Source organism: Carya illinoinensis, chromosome 7 (assembly GCF_018687715.1).
Source record: "Carya illinoinensis cultivar Pawnee chromosome 7, C.illinoinensisPawnee_v1, whole genome shotgun sequence".
In the NCBI taxonomy this organism is placed as follows: Eukaryota; Viridiplantae; Streptophyta; class Magnoliopsida; order Fagales; family Juglandaceae; genus Carya; species Carya illinoinensis.
The window spans coordinates 37,620,635-37,645,147 of NC_056758.1; the positions used below are offsets into that span (position 1 = coordinate 37,620,635).

General features: G+C 37.2%; 3 protein-coding genes across 3 annotated transcripts; all 3 read right to left on the minus strand.

Annotated features, from left to right (window-relative positions):
• On the minus strand, nucleotides 1-4,263 carry LOC122316919 (AP2-like ethylene-responsive transcription factor ANT). The gene is made up of 9 exons (XM_043133767.1): nucleotides 3,257-4,263; nucleotides 2,488-3,160; nucleotides 2,185-2,267; nucleotides 2,011-2,019; nucleotides 1,822-1,910; nucleotides 1,674-1,747; nucleotides 1,537-1,587; nucleotides 1,374-1,450; nucleotides 1-967 (listed from the first exon to the last, which is right to left on the minus strand). The coding sequence occupies exons 1-9, from the start codon at nucleotides 3,570-3,572 to the stop codon at nucleotides 294-296; spliced, it is 2,046 nt and encodes a 681-aa protein (XP_042989701.1). The 5' UTR covers nucleotides 3,573-4,263; the 3' UTR covers nucleotides 1-293.
• An 8,253-nt stretch (nucleotides 4,264-12,516) lies between these two features.
• Nucleotides 12,517-15,815, minus strand: LOC122315929. The gene is made up of 5 exons (XM_043132275.1): nucleotides 15,456-15,815; nucleotides 15,231-15,358; nucleotides 15,034-15,146; nucleotides 13,564-13,749; nucleotides 12,517-12,732 (listed from the first exon to the last, which is right to left on the minus strand). The coding sequence occupies exons 1-5, from the start codon at nucleotides 15,770-15,772 to the stop codon at nucleotides 12,703-12,705; spliced, it is 774 nt and encodes a 257-aa protein (XP_042988209.1). The 5' UTR covers nucleotides 15,773-15,815; the 3' UTR covers nucleotides 12,517-12,702.
• A 3,092-nt stretch (nucleotides 15,816-18,907) lies between these two features.
• On the minus strand, nucleotides 18,908-21,200 carry LOC122315928 (heterogeneous nuclear ribonucleoprotein 1-like). Its single transcript, XM_043132274.1, has 2 exons — nucleotides 20,869-21,200; nucleotides 18,908-20,028 (listed from the first exon to the last, which is right to left on the minus strand). Exons 1-2 carry the CDS (start codon nucleotides 21,088-21,090, stop codon nucleotides 19,258-19,260), a joined length of 993 nt encoding a protein of 330 aa, XP_042988208.1. The 5' UTR covers nucleotides 21,091-21,200; the 3' UTR covers nucleotides 18,908-19,257.
• Nucleotides 21,201-24,513: the final 3,313 nt, after the last annotated feature.

Sequence of the window (24,513 nt, forward strand, 5' to 3'; positions counted from 1 at the left end):
TTTCATGGAGTTTAATCATTAGCCCCTCCCAATTCCCTTCACTTCATTTTGCAAAATCTTCATTCCAATATGAGCCAAAAGGTTCAGTTTTGAAAAGTAACTTAACACTTCGGTTAGAGACAGAAAGCCGGCCCCCACCTTTTCTTTTTTCATTAATTGCCCATTTCTTCCACTAGCACGTCTAAAGAAGCAAAATCAAAATCTTACATCACCCTGCCCCCCCACCATCGCCACAATTTCTTCCTTTTCCTTGTGCATGCAAAACTTTACATGTGACAAACACATGAAGCGTTTTAGGTATCGGTCCAAGCAGCAAAAACAGGCAAGTGTGCCATGGAGATTGCACCCGGCCTCAACTGAGCCGTCGGGAACCAAGAACTAACACCAGCAGCAGGGCTGACAAACTTTGAACCCGAAGGTGGCTTCGCAAAGAGCATTGTGGAGCCGGTCTTATCCGGGCTAACCTCTCTTGAGCTGCTCAAACTAGTCACTAGAGAGGATGGATTGGAAAAATGGGTTCCAAGTTTGCCAGAGTTATCCACCATCGCCTGGCTTGAGTTCACTGAATCAACCCCAATCAGATCCTGTAGGGCCATTGAGAAAGAGGCATTTCTGTAGTTGACAGAACTCATTGTCTTTTGATGATGATCAAGTGATTCGACGCAGGCATTTGGTGTTTGCTGGGGGGATGGGTACAAAACCATCTTCCAATCTGGGCCGTTCCCATTGTCATTCTCGGGTTGATTTGTTTCTTCCCCAACGTTCTGCACTGAGGGGTTATAATCAATGGCTTCAGTTCTAGGCTCTGGATCTTTGTTTCGCCTAGCCAGTTCCCCAGCAAGTAGAGTATTGCTGGCCATGATCCTTTCAACATCATATCTGGTGATGTCGAAGTTAGTTACAGCATTTACCCCACGAAACTTGATGGCAGCAACATCATAAGCTTCGGCTGCTTCCTCTTGGGTGCCTGAAATGTAAGTTCAGGCAGAATATCAGGAAGGGCTTATAATATGAATGTAGCCTTTAGTCATGAGGTTTAAGTTGAAAATCTTTTGTCCCCTTTATTATCTCAAGCGTGAGGAACAGCCTTCAAAAAGTTCATTACTACAGTCTAAAAGTAGCAATTCAGCCTTATAAAAGCATAGCTATACACTAGAAGATTTTTTTTTTTTGGGGGGGGGGGGTTGGTGTTGTGGCGGAAAACCAAAGGACGGAGGACGGAGGTGTCATCAAAACGAACACTTTCGCATTTCTTTTAAGTTATGAACACGACAGCCAAATATAAAAATAAATCTACGAGGTAAAATGCTTATAATTAGGAAAATCGAGAAAAGAAACTGCATCTAAGGAAATTAATAAATGCATGAACTTACTGAACGTCCCAAGATACAGGTCCTTGTTCCCTGCAACCCTGCCAATCCGAGCTTGCCATCTACCATGCTGGTGATGCCTACAAAAGATAAATGATCAGAAACACAAAAAACCAGAATACTAGCTGGAATGAAACTTTTTAGCACACAAAATCTAAAGAAAAACCTTGTAACGCCCCGATACATTGACGCACCCCTGGAAAACCCACTGCTTTTCCTGCAAACCAATGGAAAAGCTTGAGTATAAAGCCGGGAAAATAAGGCAGTAGAACTGTAGAATACTAAGATAACTCAGAATCATGCCTCCTCAAGTGAGCAACATATTCCTGCCGGCTCATGTTCTTCATTTCTTCCAATTCTACTTGATAGTTTTCCAACTGAGAAAAGACCAAGAGAATGGGATTTCAGCTACTAAACCTCAAAACAACCAGACCTTCGGGTTTAATCATACCGGGAAGTTAATATGAGTGGAAGGTCCCCAGTACTTGAGGGCCGCAAGATCGTAAGCTCTGGCTGCTTTCTCTTCCATATCGTAACCCCCTGAAGTTAATATGTGAAATTTATTTAATTCAAACGGTAAATAGATATTTTCATACAAAATTCTTCTTTATTTCGTTCTTAAGGCGGAAAAACAGCGTACCCAGATAAACTGAAATGAGCATTATTTGATTGAAATGGCATCCCCAAGAGGCGTGAACATGGCAAGTAAGAATTAAGGGCACATGTCAGAGCGTCAACACGAAATAGACAAAAATTTCCGCAAGAATATACTTCCAAACAACGTTTGTGAATGGCTATTGTCAATTTCACTAACCTTGCCGTCCTTTCCTGGTTTGTCCTTCCTTTTTGCAACTGTTATCCCAAAGATGGGCCTCATATCTACCAGTCCACCTGTGCCTGGTGGAGGTAAGCTGACATGGGTTAATTGGTATTCAGAGAGCAAACTTGACTAGAACCGAACAGACATCGAAAACAAGAACAACGCAAGATAGAGAACAACTAACGTACTAGAGATTTAGTAATCTAACAAAATAAGTTAACTCGCAGTTAATCAAATAAAATCATAAAGGAGAACATTGAAGAAACTGAATGGGCCAAGGGAAGAGAATGAACTAACCTTGTAACACCTCGATACTGTGACGTCCTTTGACCAAATGTATCTATGGACTTCCTATGTACAGGCTGCTTTTGAGCAACCTTTCCAGGACCTCTCTTTCTTGTTTCCAACGCACCGCATTCTAAACCATTAGGTGATATCTGCCTTGCAGCTGTAACGCAGCTGGACTGAGATCCGGGGCTCATGGACAAACTTAGAGACTGCAAATCCCCACAACCCATTGCACCAACAGACCCAGAAGCTCCACCATCATCAACCATGTTGTTACCCATCTGCTGCCCCAGGGAATGATGGGCAGAGTACTGCCTAGACACCCAATTTTTTAGGCAAGGTATCCCATCCTCTGAAATTTGAGGGATTTGGGAATCACAATCGGTAATATGGGTCTCCTTAGATTCTTGCTCCATGGGTTGTTGATAAATCCCATGGCACGGAAGCCCAGTATAATATTGGTGACTTTGAACTGGAATCTGTTGGTCTTGTTGCCTGAAGGGCTCTTGAAGAAGGTCTAGGGAATGTTCCCTGCTGGTTTCGGCCTCGGCATTTTGGTTATAATAGATGCTATCTAAGCTAAGAGCCATTGCTTCTCTTTCATGACTTCCATACTCGTGGGTTCCCATGCTTGCACCGCCCAGAAAGTCCTCCAATTTCGGAGAGGGACTTGACACCATCCCTTAACACAAAAAGATGAGAGAAATAAATTTTTTATTTTAAAGAAACATTTTCATACACAGAACGGAGGTAAATAGGAAAATAAACATAACCGAACCTTCTGGTTGTGATCTAGTGAGAGCTTCCATGATACAGAGAGACCCATCCGACTTTAGTGGCATTACGGACAAGGGGGAGTGAAAGCCACCATTTTCTCCGACTACATAACAGATTCCAGAGCTGTTAAGGTGTGAGGAAAGATAGTAGCTAGTAGGGATAGAACCGGAAACGGCAGCAGAAGAAGCCTGGCCTTGATGATGGTACTGATGTTGATGATGCTGGGGGTCAGTAGTAACCTCCATTTTCATTTGGGGTGAGAGAGAGAACCCCAACCAGTTATTGTTGCTTCCGTTATTATCATGCATGGACTTCATCTTCTTCCCCTCTCTCTTTCTCTCTCTCTCTCCTTTTCTTTTTCACACTAATTCTTCTTACTTGTATATCCTTGAGTAAGGCAACTCAATCATTGGCAACCACCTAAACTAATCATAGCGAAATCTCTTGCCTCCCCTCTGGAACTTGGTTTTTTGTTCTATAGCTACAGAACTCATGCGAAGAGCTTTATCCACCAGCTAAACTCTTCATTCTATGCACTCCCCACAAAATCTCTCTCTCTCTCTAGAGAGCACAACAATATTGGTCTCTTTAAACTAAACAAAAAGAATGAATATTAGCAAACAATGCTGGGGAGCACCCCTTCATTCCATAGGGATCTGTGTATATGAGAAAGACCACGTCTTTTGCTTTTCCTCTCACCTCTCTTCCCCTCTTTGCCAGCCTTTTTCTTAAACCCTACAAAAAACCCGGATCCAATATGACACAAGAACCCAGCTCCAACCCATAGAAACCACCAAATATCTTAAATAGACACATAATTTCTTATTACCCAGAAATTATTATCGACTTTTTTTCTCTCTCTGTGTAAGGAAAGCAGCCAGCTGAATCTAGTGGATGAGCAATGGCCAAATAGAGTCAGATTGCCCAAACTGTTCGCTTTTATTTTTTACAGTCGCAGAGCCTTAGATAGATTTGACGAGCCGGACATCTGCCCCATCCAGTCACTTCATACAGTACACAGCCTTCTGTGCCACTCTGCCACTCTAAAAAGGATCCAATTTAATTCTAATGTTTTATTTCTTCCTTTCTATTTTAAATACTTGCTCACGCTCGAATTTGGTTCCCAGCTTTCAATTCGAAAAACTAAAACAACGACAAACCTAGTGTCACGGCCCACTGCCACTTTATATGGGTCACAGCCCATCACCAACGTCTACTTGTTAAAAGAAGGATGTGCTCTGTGGGTCATCTCCCTCTGATCTCTCCCCACCTTCCTGCTTTAATTTTCTGACAGTGGGCTGTGACTGTCATCTATGATTTTTTAGGCTGACTAAAAAACAAAAAAAATGAATGTAGTAGCTTGTCGAAATGGGAGATTAATTTTTATTTTTATTTTTATCAGATCACTATTCTCGCTACTTTATTGCCTTTTTTCCACAAGTCTTATACGTAGGTAGAAAGATCGGATAGGAAGAACCAGCAGACACGTCGAAATTACGTTTCCTTATTTTTAAGATTGCTGTGGAAACATTAAATATTAAGCAAAATAAAAAATGAATCCCTCCAAACAAAATATTTCCACGAACTGTTCTGTTCTTGATGTTTAGCTATTTGCAGGCAGCAGGACCACTTTCAGCCCCTGGTTCAAAATGGGGGCTCTTTTTAATTTTATTTTCAAAGTACTTCTAAATTCCACCTTTTTATCCCTTTCCTACTTAGCTCCAAATTTTGTATGAATTGTAACGAGTTGAAATGTTATAATGAGTTTTGTAAGATATATTTAAATTAAATTTAGATATATTTAAATGTTAAGACGAATTTAAATATTTTTATAAAAGATTAAAAAAAATTATAAGTTTTGCATATAAAATGATGTTAAGTATAAAAAAAATTATAAATTTCATGTATAAAGAAATTTTAAATTAAATGATGTTTTAAAATTTAAGAATTTTGTATTTATATATTAAAATAGATTTAAATTTAAACTCAATTAGACGAAGTGGATAAGTCCATGCGCCGAAAATACCCTATCTACTGGAAACCAGCCAAGATGTTGAATTTATATCTCTAACTTAAAAAAAAATAAACAAAAAAAGGGCATTGCTCCGTATGGTGCGTGAGAGATTTACCCCAGTCAGGGGAGACGGCCCACCACTTTTGGCTGGACATTTCAGTGATACAGTAGACGAACCCATCAGTGACTACTGTTCTTTTAGAGGCAAAAAACACTTAAAAATCTGCCGTAGGATTTTGGGACCAGTGTGAAAATAGTACCAATATGAATTATATTCGACCCATTCCTTATTAAATCTAAGCAATTAATAACTCTTAGTAGTTGTATTAATTACAACTTCATGCGATGTCTTTAAATTAAAAACTACAAGAGAAGGTGGTAAAGTTAATAAATGATCAAGTAAACAAAACCGCAATTTTGTCACATTTACGGTCTTTAAACTTTAAAGATGTTTTCTTTTACTAAAACGATAAAAAGAACAGAAACTCCATTAGCTTTTTAAGAGGAAGTGAAGAGATATGGTCAACAACTGCTTTCAGACAAAAAGCAGGAGTGGGTCTTTGATAAACTTGAAATATTCCAGGAATGATGATGAAAGGGCCCCCCTAGACAAGCTTTAGGTGGAAAATCTATTTTATTTTCTATCCTTAAATAGTGTTTTTTTTTTTCTCTCATTTTTATCGTGTTTTGATTACGTATGCCTGTTTATGCTTGATGCTGTTTTCTCTTCGCATGTTATTTCTCCAAGAAATTATTTTATTGTTCATGTTGTAACTCTCAGACATGGTAGTTCGCACCCCTGAGGAAAGTGTTTTTTTTTTTTTTTTTTCCTTAACTTTTTGAGGTGGTTTTTGGAAATTCTTACCTATGTTTCAAACGGGTACTTCAGTTGTTTTTTAAAAAAGGGAAATATTCTCACTAATTTATGTAGTTTCTATTTAATGATAAACTGATAAATTCAAACTCATCCTGGTTGGCTGGTTCTTAGTTCGATTAACAAAGTTTGTCTGCCGCTCCATGCTTTAAACCGCTGTCCATGCATGCATGCGTACAATTTCCGTCACGAGTAATGGAATATTCATATTTTTCATATTTTATTTCTCGATTGTGTGTTTTCTGGTCAAATTTTGCCTTTTGCTATTGCTTATCCTTTTTGCTGTACTTGGCAGGCTAGGGGAGTTGTGAAATTATCTGCCAGGGTTTTCCTGATGAGTCTCGTTTCTTGATCTCGAGTTCCTTTTTATTTGAGTGGCAATGTTGCATGCAAATGTGCATGGAAGCAGTCTTCACGGCGACAGAATTTCAAATGGGAATGATGGTGTTTTGAACCTTGAAAGGAAGACTGAGTTTCGGAGGGAAAAAAGATCTTGGGATCGTGCGTGTGGGTGCATAGAGGTGGGAGGATTTTGATTACTCTGCTTTCTTTTCTCTCTTTTAATTACATAGCAATGATGAGTGAATCCACCAGCACTAGCACAGACACCACTGATTTTTTCTTCTTTTCCCCCCCCCCCACTTTTTATGATGATATTATGCATGGCCTTGGCAAGAAGCTAATGGGGGTTGGTACGTGCTTCTTCTTTAATTTAACTTCTTCTGTATCCTTTAATTTGATCAGTCTCAGGTCTGAATCTCGACAGTGATATATGGCTGTCTCTTGTAGACATAGATCAGAAGTCCAATAATTCCATTGGAAAATCTGGTAAAAAAAAAGTATGCCATCCATTCTACACAATTAAGGAAAGTTCTACACCATATGATTTTGATAAAGGGACTGCTTGAATTTTTATTTCTTTTTTCTAGAATGAAAATGAAAATGAAAGAACAAACATGTATCTACTAATATCCAGTAGAAGTCAAGATTTAGGCCAAGTTTGGATAATAAAATTAGATGAAATGATCTATAAATAATGATTAAATGATTTGTAAATTGTAGTAAAATTGCTTGAACTAATATATTTTATGGAATTTTGAAAAAAGAGAAAAAAAAAGTCGAATAAAATTATATTATAAAGAAAAAATATATTTTTTTTTGGTTTTAAAATTTAAAAAATTTGAATTATTTTTTGTGTTTTGTTTGAAAGTTTAAAAAAATTGTAATGATTAGACAAAGATTAGATGAAAAAATTGAATATTTAAAATTAAAAAATATTTGTGTTTGTATATTAAGATGGGATGAGATGAGTTATGAGGAATTTACTATGGACTTATTATCATAAAAAAACTAAAGAATAATATTTATATGGTCATCAAAAGGGGAAGTGTTATAAAATAACTTATATTGTATGACCACATTTAGCTGTCATAATTGACCAAGTCGTAATCGTTATTTAAGACTTTTGTAACCCTATGTATATGGGTATATTGATGTCATAATAGATAGATCAATAAGAAAGAATTCTCTCATTCTCTCTATCTTTCTCCTGGAGGCTATCTCTATTTTCAATGATTTACAACCAAAATGACTAAGACACACCCCGCATTCGATCATTTCATATTATATTAACAAACGAAATGGTTAAAATACTTCATGCTTTAAATTAAATGAATATTTAACCTGAAATGGAGACAGTACCTATCCATGAAACTAAAGTACGAAAGACTTCTAAAACCAGATAAGAGATGCATGCCTTCCAGGCTCTGATGTTCATCATTTTCATGGTTCTGTCTTCTAAAGTACGTTTATATTCCGGCATAAGACAATTTTTTTCTGTTATTAAAGTACAATTTCCCTCTAAATATAACGGAAACTTTTTTTATCGGTTGGAAAGCTAGAGAATCAGAATCACTGTTTGGAGGAATAGTACAGTGAAAAACAGTTAGATGGGAAGTCTCAACTCATCCCATAAAACATTATAAATGACTGCACTTCTATACCCGCTACATCATTCTGCAATGTCTCTCTCCATTCCAAGTTCCCTTTTAAGGATTATTTAACCACCATGCTTTTAAACTGCAGTATTTATTTTCTGGAAATAATAAATTTGTAATTTGGGAGAAGCCAACTTCCCATTATTCTTTAGCATTGGACGCCACATTGCCATATTAGTATCATCCTCACTTTCTTTCCGTTAGGCGCCAATGTACAAAGGACAGACTGTTGGTCCAGTGTTAACATTAAGACTGTTCTCAACAGTGAGGCCCAGCCCACAGAGTCATGGACAGAGGGAGAATTAAATGAGGGAAGGAGTTATGAGAATCACGTGAGAACACAAAATCCAAACAAAATCTAGAGAAAGATCACGGAAATTGGCCATAATGGGGGGCCAACAGAAAGAAAGAAAAGGGATTAGGAGATCACTGGATGATGTCTACCCAACCGAGAAGGACAACTAGCTGTGAGTCTGTTTCACTGTTCAGTTTTTTATTGTCTAAAACTCTCTCTCTCTTCATTAAGACTCACTTACACGCAGGAGATAGCCTTTTTAACCTCCATTTCGCTTACATCTCCCTCACCATTTGTCACCGGCCTCTCTCTTTCACACTCTCGGCCATGGATGACATGTCAAAATCTTACCCCATTTGTCATGTCACAGTCAACTTAGTCTCTCTCTCTCTCTCTCTCTCTCTCTCTCCAGCTATCGCTTTTATTTTTTTTTCCATGGATGGTTACTTTTCTTTCATTTAGCAACTGGCTTTGGTATGGCTGAAGAGCCCGCTAGTTTGTCACAATTGAAGCAAGACCTATAAGATGAACAGAAATAAATGCTGGAACTCTTAAAAGAGCATTCAAGCATTAAGACAAATCAATAAAATTAGCCACATCCTAAAACACCGCCCTATATTCTTCTAGTTCCCAAAAGAATGAAAGATATTTAAAGCATGCAGTTGGAAGAATTCAAAGCCTAGATCTTCCTCTTTTAAAAGGGTTAGGTGGGGCTCCTTTCTCAAATCATAATTCATGCTCTCGTCACCATTATCTTAGATACGAGATGTGATTTCAACGTCTGATCCCTGCATAAGGCTTACAGCAGTTCATCTTATTGCCTTCCCTATTTGCTTGGGTTATGGAACAAGACTAGGATGGATAGTATGTTTCTTTTAAAAGTGTTGTGGGTTTTTAGGAGCAAACATGTTCTGACTTTGACAGGAATGTGATGAAAAAGAAAGCCATTGATCTCGCATCCTCCACCTCTTTAGAAAAATCCTCTTTCACATGATCGGCAATATGGCACCTCTTTACCCGATGGATAAAAGTGTTGAACTACTTTATACAGGATAAATGTTTGAAAACTTTACCTAATGAAAACAATTCTGTATCACTGTGTCATTAATGCAGTTAAAGCAGCAGCAGCTGCTGCTGCAGCAAAGTCTGCTAAAGCCAAATTGTACCATTTTCCGCAGCATGTGTAGATTTCAAACACCCTTCCTATCTTACACATAAAATTCAATTTAAACCGGTCAAAAATATCTTTGCTTTATTGTTTTTTTTTTTTTTTTGTCTTTTCTAGTACTATATCCGGAATAAGGATTTGATCTCGGATTTTGGGACCTATACTGAACATCACTGCAGATATCGAGATAATCACTCGACAATAATGTTGTTATTAGGCGATCATCATAATAGCCATGATCCATCAAGGGTTAATGATGGTCAACCTCCACCGTCACTTTAATCAGCCGTGCCCAGAAAATACTGCTCTAAAAACCTGCTGACACACTTGTGGTCCGTAGCATATTCTCGGCCTTCTGGGGCTCATTGGACAATAGGCAGCCATGCGGTTTCTATTGTGACGGCTCTAGGTAGCCTGTTGACAAGACTGACCACTCCAATAACCCGGACTTCAATTTTTTTAAATGTTACCGTCACCTAGACTGGGGTTGTCCAATCACATAGCATTGTAGATCACGTAAGAATAGTTATCGACTTCAGTAAGAACCTGTGTTTGGCTGCTCTGGTTTATCCGAACGAGGACTTCCTCACCCACAAACAGGGGCAGGCTTCCTAAGGCCTTGGACTCTTGAGATTATTTAATTTATTTTGCTCAAATATTCTTCCAGGGATATTAATCAACGAAGAATATTCGCATATGCGTAGAATTATTTCACTCAAAAAAATATGTATATTGTTTTGATTCATGCAAAAAAATTGTGCGTTTTTATTTTTTTTAAGAAATTGTGGCCTTCCCCGGGTGTGGCAGACAATCATCGGCGTAATTGTTTGTGGGAAGGGGAGTAGTGCCCATAGAAGATTAACTTCTCGCACTGCTCGGTGCTGGGCCTCAACAGACCAATGAAAAGGCCTACTCCATTTTATGCGACACACAATCAGATTTTGTTTTCGGAGAAGAAAAATTTTAAGTATCATCCCCCTACACGCATCGACCCTATCATATGATTTATTATTTTTATCTTTTTATTTAAATATATATTTATACAACTTGTGATTTGTCTTTTTTATTTAAATATACACATATTGATTTATAAATATGTATAATTAAATAGAATAATAAAAATGATAAATCACATATTGGTATGTAGTGTAAAAATAATATGTTAACGTCGTGTTTTGCACACATTTAAACAAGCTCTAGTAACTCAGGTGTTTGATTTTGAGCTTGCACAAGTGGAGAAAATACAGAAAATCGGGAGCCTTGGTGGAAGCCAAAGAGTCTCTGATTCTTAAGTCAGTATCTATTTAGTAGTTTGTATTAGTGAGTAGAGAGTTTAGAGAACGTTCTTTGTACCTAGAGATTGGCTTTTATATTAGGACTATGGGATCAACTGTTCATATTCTATGTCAGGACTACATGTCACCTCAGTTGTTCCCTTAGTTAGAACCTTTTAATGCAACAGCATGACCTCCTATCATTTCCATTTCTACCCCATTGCAGGTGCACTCCGTTAGACTCCTCTTTACTTGTTATAAGCAGATTAAGAGCTCCTCACATTTCATACCTGCACAAATATTCTGAGGTTAGGTGGCGTAAGGAGAGGCTGAGGTGATATGTCCATTTCTTTCTCGCATTTTGAGACTTCCCATGTGATTACGACCAATCTTTGCTTTGTGGCCAAAGGCCCTTAATGGGCCGATGGGCCATCCAGCCGGCTTGGGCTCTTTGTATTTAAACTTGCTTTTTAGGCCTTCGCGATGAGAAAAATCCCCTTGGTATAACATTTCTCTTAAGGAAAAGGCCCGAGTTTCGTGTCATTCACCAGATGACAAATACGCAGATGCATCTGCTTCTGAAAGATTATCTTCCTATTCCTCATTCACCATGTTCTTCAACATCGTCACATCAGACTCGTGGACGGGAAAGCAACTAAATAATCCAATGTATTATTCCACATCGAAAGTGAAGACTTTTATCTGAGCTTTTATATGAAAGATTATTCATATTTTATTGAAAAAAAAATGTTTACTTATGTCCAGTCCCATAACAGGACATTGGGCCACGAGTCTCACACCCGACAAGCCTTGTTTCCAAAGGTTCAACTAAAAAGCTTCCCCTTCTCAGCAAGGGAGGATTGGTCTCCCAAGTAAACATTATTATTGTCATTTCACGCAATGCTCTCATTTTTTTTTTATTTTTTTCCTCCTTTCTCCAATGGATATCTGATTTTACAGGGTGAGATTCTACCAAAACAGCATTTTTGTATGGTTTGGACAATGTAAGGTTTGAAACCGAAGACCAAGGCGCCCCATATATCACATATCGTTAAGAAGAGCTTAGCTTTTCCCTGGGAGAGAAGTCATGAGCATGCCGTGCTCTGATGCTACTCATGTATTGATCTAATAATCTTGTACCTGATATGAATTAACATCAGTTCGTTCTCAACCTGGCAAGGGAGGATGCAGTAGTGAAGTTTCTGAATATGCTAATGTTCTGACCATACATTCATGCCTGGCATGATTTCTTTTTCAATTAACATAGGAATAAAAACCTGGTCTCTAATCACCATTGTATAGTTTCCAGCTAATATTCAATCTATTGTTCCTTAACCTACAATTTTGTTAAGAACTATGACAAACATCTTCATAGAACCAGTCCCATCACTATGGTTCAGACCTAATTGACTATGTTTCATTGTATTAAAATCAACTTAGACGTACCCCAGTTCGTTCTCCAATATTAAATAGAGAAAGCAAAATGCGTTCAAGAAAACGGATGCAAGAAATTAGGTATAAGTGCACAACCGAATGCCCCGTGTGCTGTCCAAATGAGCTATTCAATTTTGTAAAATCTTCAACCTTATTACTTATTCCTTATATTGACACATCAGATGAAACCAATTTCAAGGAGAGATCAAGCAAAAGTTATATCGTGGTACCTACTAAAGAAATCAAATTTTGAATTAGATACATATCGAATCAAGATATGACAACTGTTACATTTAAGCAGGTGAGTACAAGGAGTAAGAGAAGCACTGACAAAACTGATGTCAGCGTTGAGGATAAGATGGTACAGAAACAAATGAAACTGCTTTTATCATCACCACCTTCGTACCAATGATGTGAGTAACTGCAACAATAAAGAAATAGTTCTCTATCAGGAATCCCTATCAGAGGGTATTTGAAAAGGGCAGTGCCGATTCCAAAGAAACAAGCAAGAGGCGAGTGCCATCTAGGTCTAGTTTACTATAAACTGCAGTAACAACCATGCACTAGCAAAAGACCCGAAAAAACTAACTATTTACTTGGCTTTCACAATTGAGAACAAGAAGGTAGTAAACAACGTATAAAAACTCTCATCAATTCCATTTTTTTGATAAGTAACTTTTATCAATTCCTTTCCAAGAGGTTGCTCATTTCTTTGTTGTTGCGGTTGCTCATGTATTTGAAAAGGGCAGCATCAATTCCTATGAAACAAGCAAGAGGCGAATGCCATCTGGGTCTAGTTTAATATAAACTGCCTGACAACTATGGCCCAGCAAAAGATGGAAAAAAAAAAGAAAAAAAAAAAAAAGACAATATTTACTTGGCTTTCAAAATAGATAACAAGATAGTCGGAAACAACAGGTAAAACTTTGATCATATCCTTGGAAGGGTCTTCCCTTTCCCAAGCACCATGCAGTTTACTGATGAGTACAAATTTAATAGGCTAATGGGGCTGTAATTTCTTGCACAGAAATTTACTCTTTTCCCAATCTAGTATCATCAACTGAACAGGACAATAATTCAACTCCTAAGCTTAATTTTCTTCCAAGGAAACAATCTTATCAACTTTTCAGCATACAGTGCACACTTTAGTATTGCGCAGGAAGATATTTCTTAGACAAGGCAAAAAAGCTATCACCAAAATATTATAAATTTCAATACACTGATTAAGCAGCAAAAAAAAAAAACTCCATACCTCAAACAACTCAAATGGGTTCCCACGACGATATACATCACTTGTCTTTCTCTTATCATTCAGAAGAATTTTGTACAATATTGCTCTCCATCCAATGAGTAAAACAGCAGTACTTCCCATTGTTACTGCTATAAAGTTATAAGGTGGAAAACGACCTGAGGTTGCCGCCCTTATAATTATCCCTAGCTGGCATTGATGTCCAAAAAAAGCAGGGTTTTAACAGGTGTCTTGTTGGCTTAGTTATAAGAAAAAAGAAAAAGAAACAAAAGTGCATACTAGAAGTTATAGATTGATAATGTGCTTGAAAGAATATAGCTTAAGGACTTTACGAGCCTCTCTGTGTTCAAATGCCAAATCCAAATAGTAGAAACTGCCCATTGAGATCACCATGAGATAACTACCATGTTTATTCATATTCCAGCAAGGGTGAGACCACACTTTTACCTTTCTTTTTAAGGAAAAATACACTTGACATCCTCAAACTGTGAGACGTCTTACACTTTGCATCCTAAACTACTAAAATCGACATGCTGCACATTTGAAGCCTTTTAATAGTTTGAGGACACAACATGTCAGTTTCAGTAGTTTGGGGTGCAAGTGTAAAATATATATGGTAGTTGGTCGATGAGAAGTGTATTTTCTCCTTCTTTTTATTGAGTAAGAATGGGATTCAAATAAAAATAGATTTCTCAGATCATTTTTGGGAGAAGGGAGGTAGTCTTTTCCACTGTCATTTCATAGGAGATGAGGGAGTAGATCATGGAGAGGAATGATTCCTCTTCATGTGAAATTCTAGTGGCTCACATTGCCACACATGTAGCCATCTGTATCGTACTAATTTCCACTCGATCAATTTCATTTGGTTATTAAGAGGACGCATAATCACTAATGCAACCAATAATACTTCTAGTTGGGCCGCTACATTAGATAGAACAAGGTAAGTGGGATGTTGATAATGCCATGGAGAATATATGCATATAGAAGAGCTCAAGGAATCCAGAATATAAGAGATTTGACCTTTCCCAGTGCAGAAACTTGCGTGCCTATATTTTGTAGGCAAAGAGCTTCCAACATCATCCATCGATACATTTCTATTCTGTATTGCTTTTTTCTATAAACTATCTAGAATTGATGAAGACTCTTATTACCACTTAATCTGACAGGAAATTAGGAATTTCCTATACTCCTTCAGGATATACGCCTTAAGGATTTCCGGATGCAAACTAAACCACCAGACTTTTAAGTACAACATAAAAGAGGAGTACATGCATCGATTTAAAAAATTACAACAAAAAGAAGAAAGCAGAAATCTAACTTCTAATACTAGCATTTTTCGGATCATTACTGGATAATGTAAACAGTTATAAATTCTGGTCCTTCAGAGATGAGACAAGCACTTTCAGTGAAATATTTTAAAGACAAAGAACAAGTTTAGAACGTAAAGAAAACTAAATAACATAGGCAACTTACCGGAATTCCTAGGCCCCATGATTTAGCAGCCGCAAAGACGCCCTTTGAAAAACCATTCATTCCACGGCCATCCTCCGCATAACCTCCAAGGAAGTAAGCACTTAAAAACCATCCTGATAATCCAAATTGATTATTATTTTTTATTTACAGAACAAAGTGAATCATGTTCAATTCAAACAAACGAGAACAAAAAGTACCCGCAATAAAAGGGTCCGCTGTGCGCAGCGTCTCAGCGTCAAAGACAGAGAAGCCGTGACTGAACCTCCCAATTGCGGCGAACAAAAACAAAGCCAGAACATCCCCACCAGCAAGCAAAGCAACCCGACTGAGAAACATAAAACCCAAAATCTGAAGTAATAAATCTCCCAATAAGGGGGAAAAGACGAGAAGAATGAATATCAGAGTATTAGAAATTACAGTACCCCCATTTGTCTAAACGGGAAGAAGAAGAAGAAGTGGGTTTGTCAAACTGGATGACCCCCTCCAAAGGAACATTTTCCTCACCCACTAAAACAGTTTCTTGGTCATTTTGAAAAGGCGAAGGATTGGTGGAAGAGGAGCTAGAGATATCTTGTTTGGTTGCGAGCGTGAGATTGACGAAGGGCCTGGGACTGAATTTGTGTCTTCGGTTGGAGAAGAGGAGAGGATTTGGTTTGCTGAAGTTGGGAATGGGAGGGGATGAGAGGGAACATCTCTTGGTCGATAGAGCTCCGCCTGGAGCTTGGCTTAGCACAAGCATTTCCCTTTTCCTTTTTGCGTTTTTCTTTTTGGTGTTTTAACTTTTATACAAGTACACTAGCTAATAAAAACCTTCGATAAGTTCGATGCTCGGCTAGTCCACCATAAATTTTGATTAAAATATTTTTCATAATTAGAAAATTAAATAATTTATAAATCTTTAATGTTAAATACTATTTAATTAAATAGTTTCGATATAGTAAAATCTGCACGTGCAATTTATATCATTTCAAGTTATTAAAATTCATTAAGCCTAAAAATGATAGGGATTCGTGATAAACTCTAGAAAGAATTGGATTAACGATTTTTTTAGAATAATACTACGTACTGTCATGAAGTACACAAATATCGTGTAATTATTTTAAAAAATAATAAAATTTATTATTAAAAAATTAATTATTTTTTATATAAATTATATATTTAATTTTTTTGTTAAAGAGATTATAGACTTTTACGCACAATACAACTATAATTATCATGAGTAACACTTTAGCCACCGCTGGTGGCTCGGGGCAGAGGATAGGGGGCCACTGCTGGCATTTTTTTTTATTCTTTTTCTTAATGATTAAGAAAAAAATGTTTAATATTATTATAAATTTTTTTATATTTTTTTAAAATATTTAAAAGTATTAAGGACGCTGCTACGTCCACAGAAAAACGCCACCGAAGGTGGCCACCGAAAAGGCAAAACAATTTTTTTTTTTTTTCATTTTTTATATGTATTTTTTTAATATATTTAAATATTTTTTAAAAATAAATAAAAATCACAACATCATTTAAAAACACTTCCTTAATCACTAAATTAAAAAATATATATTAAAAAAATTAAAAAGTACAATCGGTGGCCACATTCGGTGGCCACCTTCTGTGGATAAAGCATTATCCCTAGCTCTAAAATGGCTACCCTGACATCAGCGTAGCTGAGACGGGACAGAAGGGTGCTACGGTATAGAAGCATAAAACCCATTCGGCTGGATTCGGGGCCTTATTACATATTGCTGTCCTCCAATTGTTGGAGAAAAGTTGAACACATAATATTAACCCTAGCACATTGATTAATAAATGTTGTAAACTAGAAGGATAAGGAATGTTTTACGGGGATATGAACAGTATAATAAACAGTTCATATTATTCGTTGTCCAATGGATTTCCCGTGAAAGACGTATCGGCAATCGAATTTGAAATGATCTTTTTTTCTGACCTTCCAAACCTGGTTTTGCCGATTTGACTGCAATCGATGTTACAAGGTTTAGGGTGTCGTTAGTGATTTGGGTCATAAGCATGGTGTGTTAATAAGCAGCCCCAAGCCTCTCCTCGAGGCGGGACCAGACCAGCCGACTAACTTCAACTTCCGACTTTTCAAGGACCTTGAAGGCTTGAACTTTATCAGATGACACAGCATCCGCTCCAGAAGAAAAATTTAATTTATCACCAACAAGATCCTCATGTATTACATACAATGAATTGAATTTAAAAAAATAAAAATAAATAAAAACAACAATGACGACGACGACGACAACAACTAAAAAACAGGCCGTTTAATAGCTTTACATTCATAGTAAAGAGCATACTAATCCTTTCAGTTACCGTTGTAACCTGACGGCTTTGTACATAGATGCTTCAGGGTCTCTAATAAAGTATTGTTATGTAGCTTATGCTATGATGAGATAACAAAAACAGACATTACTATCAATTCATTCTAGGATTACGATCACCTAAAAATTCCACCTTAACTCAAGGGCCGCGAGTCGAAATAGATATGCAGTGTGTGAACCCCCACAACATTTTTTTTTAGCTTCCCCAGAAAATAACATTAAATCTCAATACATAACGTAGGAATCATACCTCGTGTCTTTTATCTCACTCCAACCTAGACTTCCTGCTTGAACTCTAAGAGACCTGATCCCTAATTCCGATAGGTAAATATAACTCAAGACACCCGTATAAGATTCATTCACCCAATGAAGTAAATAATAGACACAGAAAATGTCATCTGATCCAGTGACTGATGGCATTCAAAAGGAAAACCCTCTTCTCTTTATTTAGATTCTATAACAGAACCCAACTGGAATGGTCTAAATTTATTGTCAGAATCCTACCAACTACCAAGGCCATATTTAGGGTATAAATGAAATAATGCTATATGCCATACAATATGCAGATAAAGAATGCAAGTAAATATAGTGACCAGCAGAAACCAATAAGCGTGCCACAAAATTGCATCAAATCCCAAAACTCCCCATCAGGATAGCAGCATTTGAATAGGATGATTTGTATTTCAACATTTTATATTATAATGCTTGAATGGAGTATGGACAGTACACAATTTGCATATTGATGAGACTCATTGATGGCGATTTATGAGGACTAGGTATCAGATGTTATTCAAATTTATAACAAAAGTGATTTGTATGAATAAAATCTCTGTTTTTCTGGTATAATGAAAAATTAATCATGTTGAAATTCACATCAGGCTATTGATACTAAGAGTTGCTTCCTAAACCCTCACATCCAAATGCATCCTAAATCAAGATACAGTTGATAATTCTAAGAATAGAGCAAAGAGAGATGAGAAGTTTAGATCCAACTCATGTTTAGGAAACCCTGAAATGTAAAGCATCACTGAACTGGGTTTGGTTCTAATTATCACATCTCCAACTGCAGATATGAACACTGGAGATCAAAGACTGTAAATAACATCTTTTCTTCACCCTCAAGAAGGTGATGCAACTTAGGAAAGATACAACATGATGGAGTAAAAATCAGGACCCACACAGGCAACCCAATTGAGGAATCCCATCCCCTTTTAATATTAGTAACACCTTGCACATGCATAACGGAGGCAGTTTTTCCTGCATGATCTTCTATAAGTAACTAAAACAAGTACAGAGCCAATAAAACTCATGCGCAAGAAGGATATGTTTTGAAAGGATAATTAATGCTCTGCCATCTCTCTCTCTCTCTCTCTCTCTCTCTCTCTCTCTCTCTCTCTCTCTCTCTCTCTCTCTCTCGACTTGTTCTTCTATGAGGGTCAAATACACAGACAGAACAAAAGATAAAAAGACCGCAAGTTCTTTGGATGCAACTTCTGCCAACTACCATTTTAGCATGTACTAAGACGAGCAGCACAGAAGAATGAATTTTGAAAGCCATTATATTACAGAAAACATAATCCTGTACCAATGCATCATATAAGCTACACATGAAACACAGCAAGCAGTATGTCAAATGAAAGAATAACGGTGATCTACTTTCAACAGAAAGGAATGATAATTACCACCTAGCCCCACCAGCAAACAAGTTAAAAGGTGCAGAGAATTCAATTAGAATTAACTACAATTACCGAGAGGGTTAGGCTCACATCATCCATCCTGACTCCTTTAGTTTCTCGCTAAAAGTAGCACCATCATTTCCCTTCAAACCTAAAGAATGCGTCCAACTTTACCCCCTTCAACACAAAGTGATGTAATATCAACTGGAACACGTTCATTGCCACCAAGAACCAGATTCAGTTTCCAATTCACTCTGTCCAACAATCCCATTGTACCCACCGGCAGCCATACTCATAACTCCAACTCCACCACTCAAGTACCCAGCATAAATTGAACCACTGCTGTGAGGCAACGGGAACACCCTGCCAACACTCCCCCTGGGGCCATACCAAGAACTTCTTGGGGCAAGTGGAGCAACAGCAGAACCAATGCCACCAGATCCACCTGTAGGGTACCAACCACCATAAATGCCTGCTCCATAAAGAGAACCTCCACCACTGCTAAACCCAGGAAAAGGTGCATAACCTGGGAGAATCCAGTATCCGGGACTATAAGGAGGGTAATTGCCAGGAGGCCCTCCTCTACCCTCAATTCTCATGTTAAAACCATTGTCACTACCATTATTTGCCTCTTTTGGCACCGCCCTCTTGACCTCCACAAGCCTACCATTCAGCTCATGAAAGCTATTCTGCATAACATTCACCACAGCCTCCTCTGAATCAAAGGTGATAAAGCCAAAGCCCCTAGGCCGATGGGTTGTGCTGTCATGCATCACAACTACATCTGTTACCTTACCAAACCTCTCAAAGTAATTCTTAAACTCTTCCTCAGTTAGACTAGCTGATAAACCCCCTACAAAAATCTTTTTAGTCCTAAACTGATTATCGCCATTGTCAGTACTACTACTCTTACTCAATCCCCTATTCTGTTGTTGGTTTTGAAGCTGTTGTTGTTCACTCCGGGGTATTGCTTTTTTCACATCTACCTAAAAAGATCATGAAAAATTAACAGTAAATCAAACAACCAAGAAAATAGATGCAAATATTAAAGTGCAGTTTAGTTTCTAGGAAGATGTACTTCATAAAGGAGAGAGATCCTACAAACAAAAACAGAAAAGAACAAGAGAAAAAAAAATGTGCTACTCCTTTGCACTTAAACTGAAATCAATCACCCGACTAAATCGGGTTGGGAGAGTGTATCTTAATTTCCAAGCGAAAAAAGTTTCACACTTTTGCGCTAAACTCTATTATCCCGACTAATTAAGGTTGGAACAGAGCATCTTATTTTCCAAAAAGAAAATCCGATTCTTTTTATGTTACATTTTACTTTACAAATTTAGCACAATCAAATTTTAAGTTAGACTATAACAGTTATAACACCCGTAAAATTTACTAATTTCCCCAAGATAGTGATCGAAATTAACAGACGGGATTAGCTGAAAACAGAGATTATGGGCAATGCCAAAACATAAACTTCGATTTATATATAGTATAGTTGTTCCAGTTTGACGGTTAATTGAAAAATTAGGTGGAAATTAAAGGCAGTAAAATGTAACTATTATATTTGAAGAAGAAAATGGGAGATCTGATTTTGAACGATTTAAGAAAATGAGAAATTCGTAGTATCACTAACAAACTTTTTTCGTTTTTCGGCCACTAGCAGGCCCTTGAAAAATGTGAATAAAAAACTTAATGGAGCCTACAGAATTATTCGAATGCGTTCAAAATTATACCTATTTTCTCAGCAACCAAACAGGGTATAAACATTAAAATGTTTCAAATCTTCTCTAAAGACAAAGGCTAACAACAAAATATAATGAACTTGCCGTCTTTCCCAGAATAACATGGGGATCATGAAGGGCTTTATCAGCTGCAGATGATTCGGAGAACCAAACGAATCCAAACCCTCTGGGATTCTTGGTGATCCGGTCCTTCGCTATGGAGCAGCCCAATACAGTGCCGTATTTGCCGAAATGTTTTTTCAGAATGTCTTCGCTAGTAACCCGAGAGATTCCTCCGACGAAGAGCTTCGCTTCATCAGAGTCCATTGATTAGCTCCCAAGCTCGAGAACTGAAAAACCCTAAAACCCTAGGAAATAAAAAAATAAAAATCGAGTCTAATAGTCAACGCAAAAGTAAACTGGAAGCAGGAGTCTGCGCGACCTCGCGAACTTAGTACTTTCAGAATGGGCTCGGGCTCACATGCATATATATAGAAACAAGTTACAAAAAGCGGCCATCCCATCCTATACCAAAAGCGAGCCAGGGTTCACCGTCCACAAGGGCCGAATGCCACATCCGACTCTGCTAGACTATTCTTTTTTCTAGGGCCCAAGTGGATTAGAACAGAAAAGTAGGTTTGAATTTAGGCCCATTGAAAGTCCATCTCAGGTTATATTGCCACGATGAATTGAAATAATCATTTGTTCTCTCCGCAGCTCCGCTTGAGAAAAATAAATAAAAATTACTAAAGCCACAAAGGCTAGCAAATATCGGGACCCTTTATGCCATTTATATATACAAAATATATCGTATATTTTATTCTCCTTTTATATTCAGCGCATTATATTAATGTGATATCACTTATTGACTATTAAATTAATTCTTTTTTTAAATATTAAATAATCAAATATTTATGGTAATTATCGCATTGATACAGTTACAGTTACATAGAAATTAGATTATAGTATAGTATATAGCATTTATATATATATTCATTTTGTTTAATTTAAATAGCTATTTTTTTAATTTAAATCAAGCTATTTTATCGTTGTTTTCAATCTCCTACCTCCTCTCCTCGTCGCTTGCTTGAGACCACTCGCTTGTAAACCTAAAACCATTGTATTAACTTGAGTACTGGGTTTGTAAAAAGCTTCTACCATTTTTCTCGAGTCATTAACAAATTTAATGCGTCTAACTGGCCGCCAAGATCCTTTCTGGAGTACAGACAAGGTAGGCATAGAAAGTCTCAAAGTCACAGCCTCACAGGACCAGATCACAATGAGTGCATGTACTCTAGAATTACCAAAATATAATTTCACATCTTTCCCTTAAATGAGTTTGCTTTCTTTAGATTATCGATCGACACTCATGTGTGACGTTTAATTATATGCATACATAAGACAGAAAGTAATACCTAAGTCGAGAATGGAGCTTTCTCCAAACCACGAATGTTCACAAAGTCAAGTGAAATCATCTCTTACGTCGATGTTCATCATGGTTTATATTCCCCATTCTTAAACAACTGAACCCTGCAGTACCTCTGCTAAGGAAAATAAAACAAAAACAAAAACAAAACCATAAGTAACACCTTGATAATACCCTTAAAAAAAAAACTATGCTGTTTTTTATTAAATTTCTCGGTAAGTAAGATTGAATCAAGCAAGGTGGAAAAGGCGAAAAAAAAAAGATTAAAAAAAAAAAAAAAACTGCCACATAGCTTATGCAGAGAGGGATTCAATCCCAAGATCTCCTCACATGCTGGGTTGCAGTTCAATACTTAAAAAAGAAATAAGCCATTAGTATAACCATAAGACTAGCCTTATGCGTGCGAATATTCGATAATCGTGCATACAATTAGCTATGATCTCAAAGATATGTGAACATAAGAATCCCCATTAATCATTTAACTAATCAATCTTTCCATTTTTTTAATCTTTGCATGTGACATATGTTTTGATTAATTCAAGTTGTTGGATGGATGAGATCAGAAAGCATTAAACAAATGTATTGATTAATGTATAAAATTTACGTAGAATCATGTGGTAGTAACCCAACGATTAATTAGGAATTGATTTAAGAGCTTTTGCTACAAGCGCTTCATCAACTTGTTAAATATTGGGAATGGCACCCACCACTGACACGTGCTCAAGCTCTGTGCCATCAAGACAAACTTTGCTTTTCACTGTCTTGAGGAAGGTGCCCCCAAAATATAAATCGAACCGAGTGAGTGCTCCCAGACAAGAGGGATTTCTGGTTGTTAAAAAAGATGATGATGATGATGTGAGAATTAGAAAACATCTTGGGGTGTCTTAAATAGTGAATAAAACCTTCTAGGGTTTATCAAACTCATACGCATTTAATATCTCATGTATTGTCTTATCGTTGCGAAAACCATCACATATAAGACTCAAAGCTCTTCGATCCGTCACGCAGGATTTATTTATTTGTGGGGTTCTGAGCCGTTGCCATACGGCAAAAGGCAATGCTTAATGGATGCCATGAGTGGCGCCCAAACTCCAACCAATCAATTTAAAGGCTTCATTAATTTAATGAAAGTCTATTGCAAAATTAAGTATCTGTTAATTTTGTCGGAGCCCGCATCCTCTGACCTAGAAAAGCTAGCTAGGTTCGGCTTCGCTGGTCTTGAAATGAAAGTTATTAATGGCATATGCCCATCACAAATTTACAATCACTGCATCCCAACACGGCAAGTAATAGGCAGTAAACCTAGCACTACCATTTTTAAAATCAACATAAACTAGCAAGGGAGTTACCCAAAGACTAGACACAGGCTCATTACTTATTTCATTTTCGGAGTTCAACCCAATTGAATTGGGCGATTTGATTTGGTGAGTCGGTCGGCCGCACAGACAGAACCCCCGTTCCCACAAACCCCCCCCCCCCCCCCCCCCCCCCCAAAAAACGAGAATAGGCTATGCTGAAGTACTTCAAGCAATCCAATATAATTACGCAACGTATCTTTTTAAACCAAAGACTACCCCTCTCTAGATTATCGGATTAATGGTGGTTCCAACTTCCAACCGTCGTTTTCCAAAAACAAGGCCATGCGGAGAAGATTGAACAAATCACAAATGTCAATTAAAGCGGCACGTCCTCAACCTCAAAACAAAACAAAAAAGATTGGTAGACTAGACTATATATGACATTCAATGTCCCCTGATGTGATAGACCATACGATATAATTTATCTTGTTAGAAATTAAAATGAAATTAATGGCACCATTAAATTCATGATGTGAAGACTATAAGATTCTCACTTTTGAACAGTAAAAAAACCAAATTTTAATTCGCTTATTTAATAATATTAATGAGATGTATTAGACCTGTATCAGATTTAAGATTGTTTGCCAAAAATTACTAATCCTAGCTATCAAAAGGTTTGCAGATGCCATTTGTTTATATATTTTTTGAAAAAGAAAATTCAAGAAAGACAGCCATAAACCATCTTCTTGTCTCGAGGAGACACCCACCTTGATGCACCTATAGTCTACAGACCAGGACAAAGACAGACAAGCATGGTGGGTGGCTCTCTCCCTTAAGAATTTAATCTTTATTTATTTATTTTTATTTAATCTTGACCGAGCAGAGAAGGTGATAAGACATGCCTTTGGGATTACACATTCTTCGGACTGGAAAACCCTATAAAAAATGGCATCTTGTTTTTTTATGCTCGCATCGATACCCGCTGGTCATTATTGTTCTTTTACAGTATTTTTTTTTTTTTTTTAA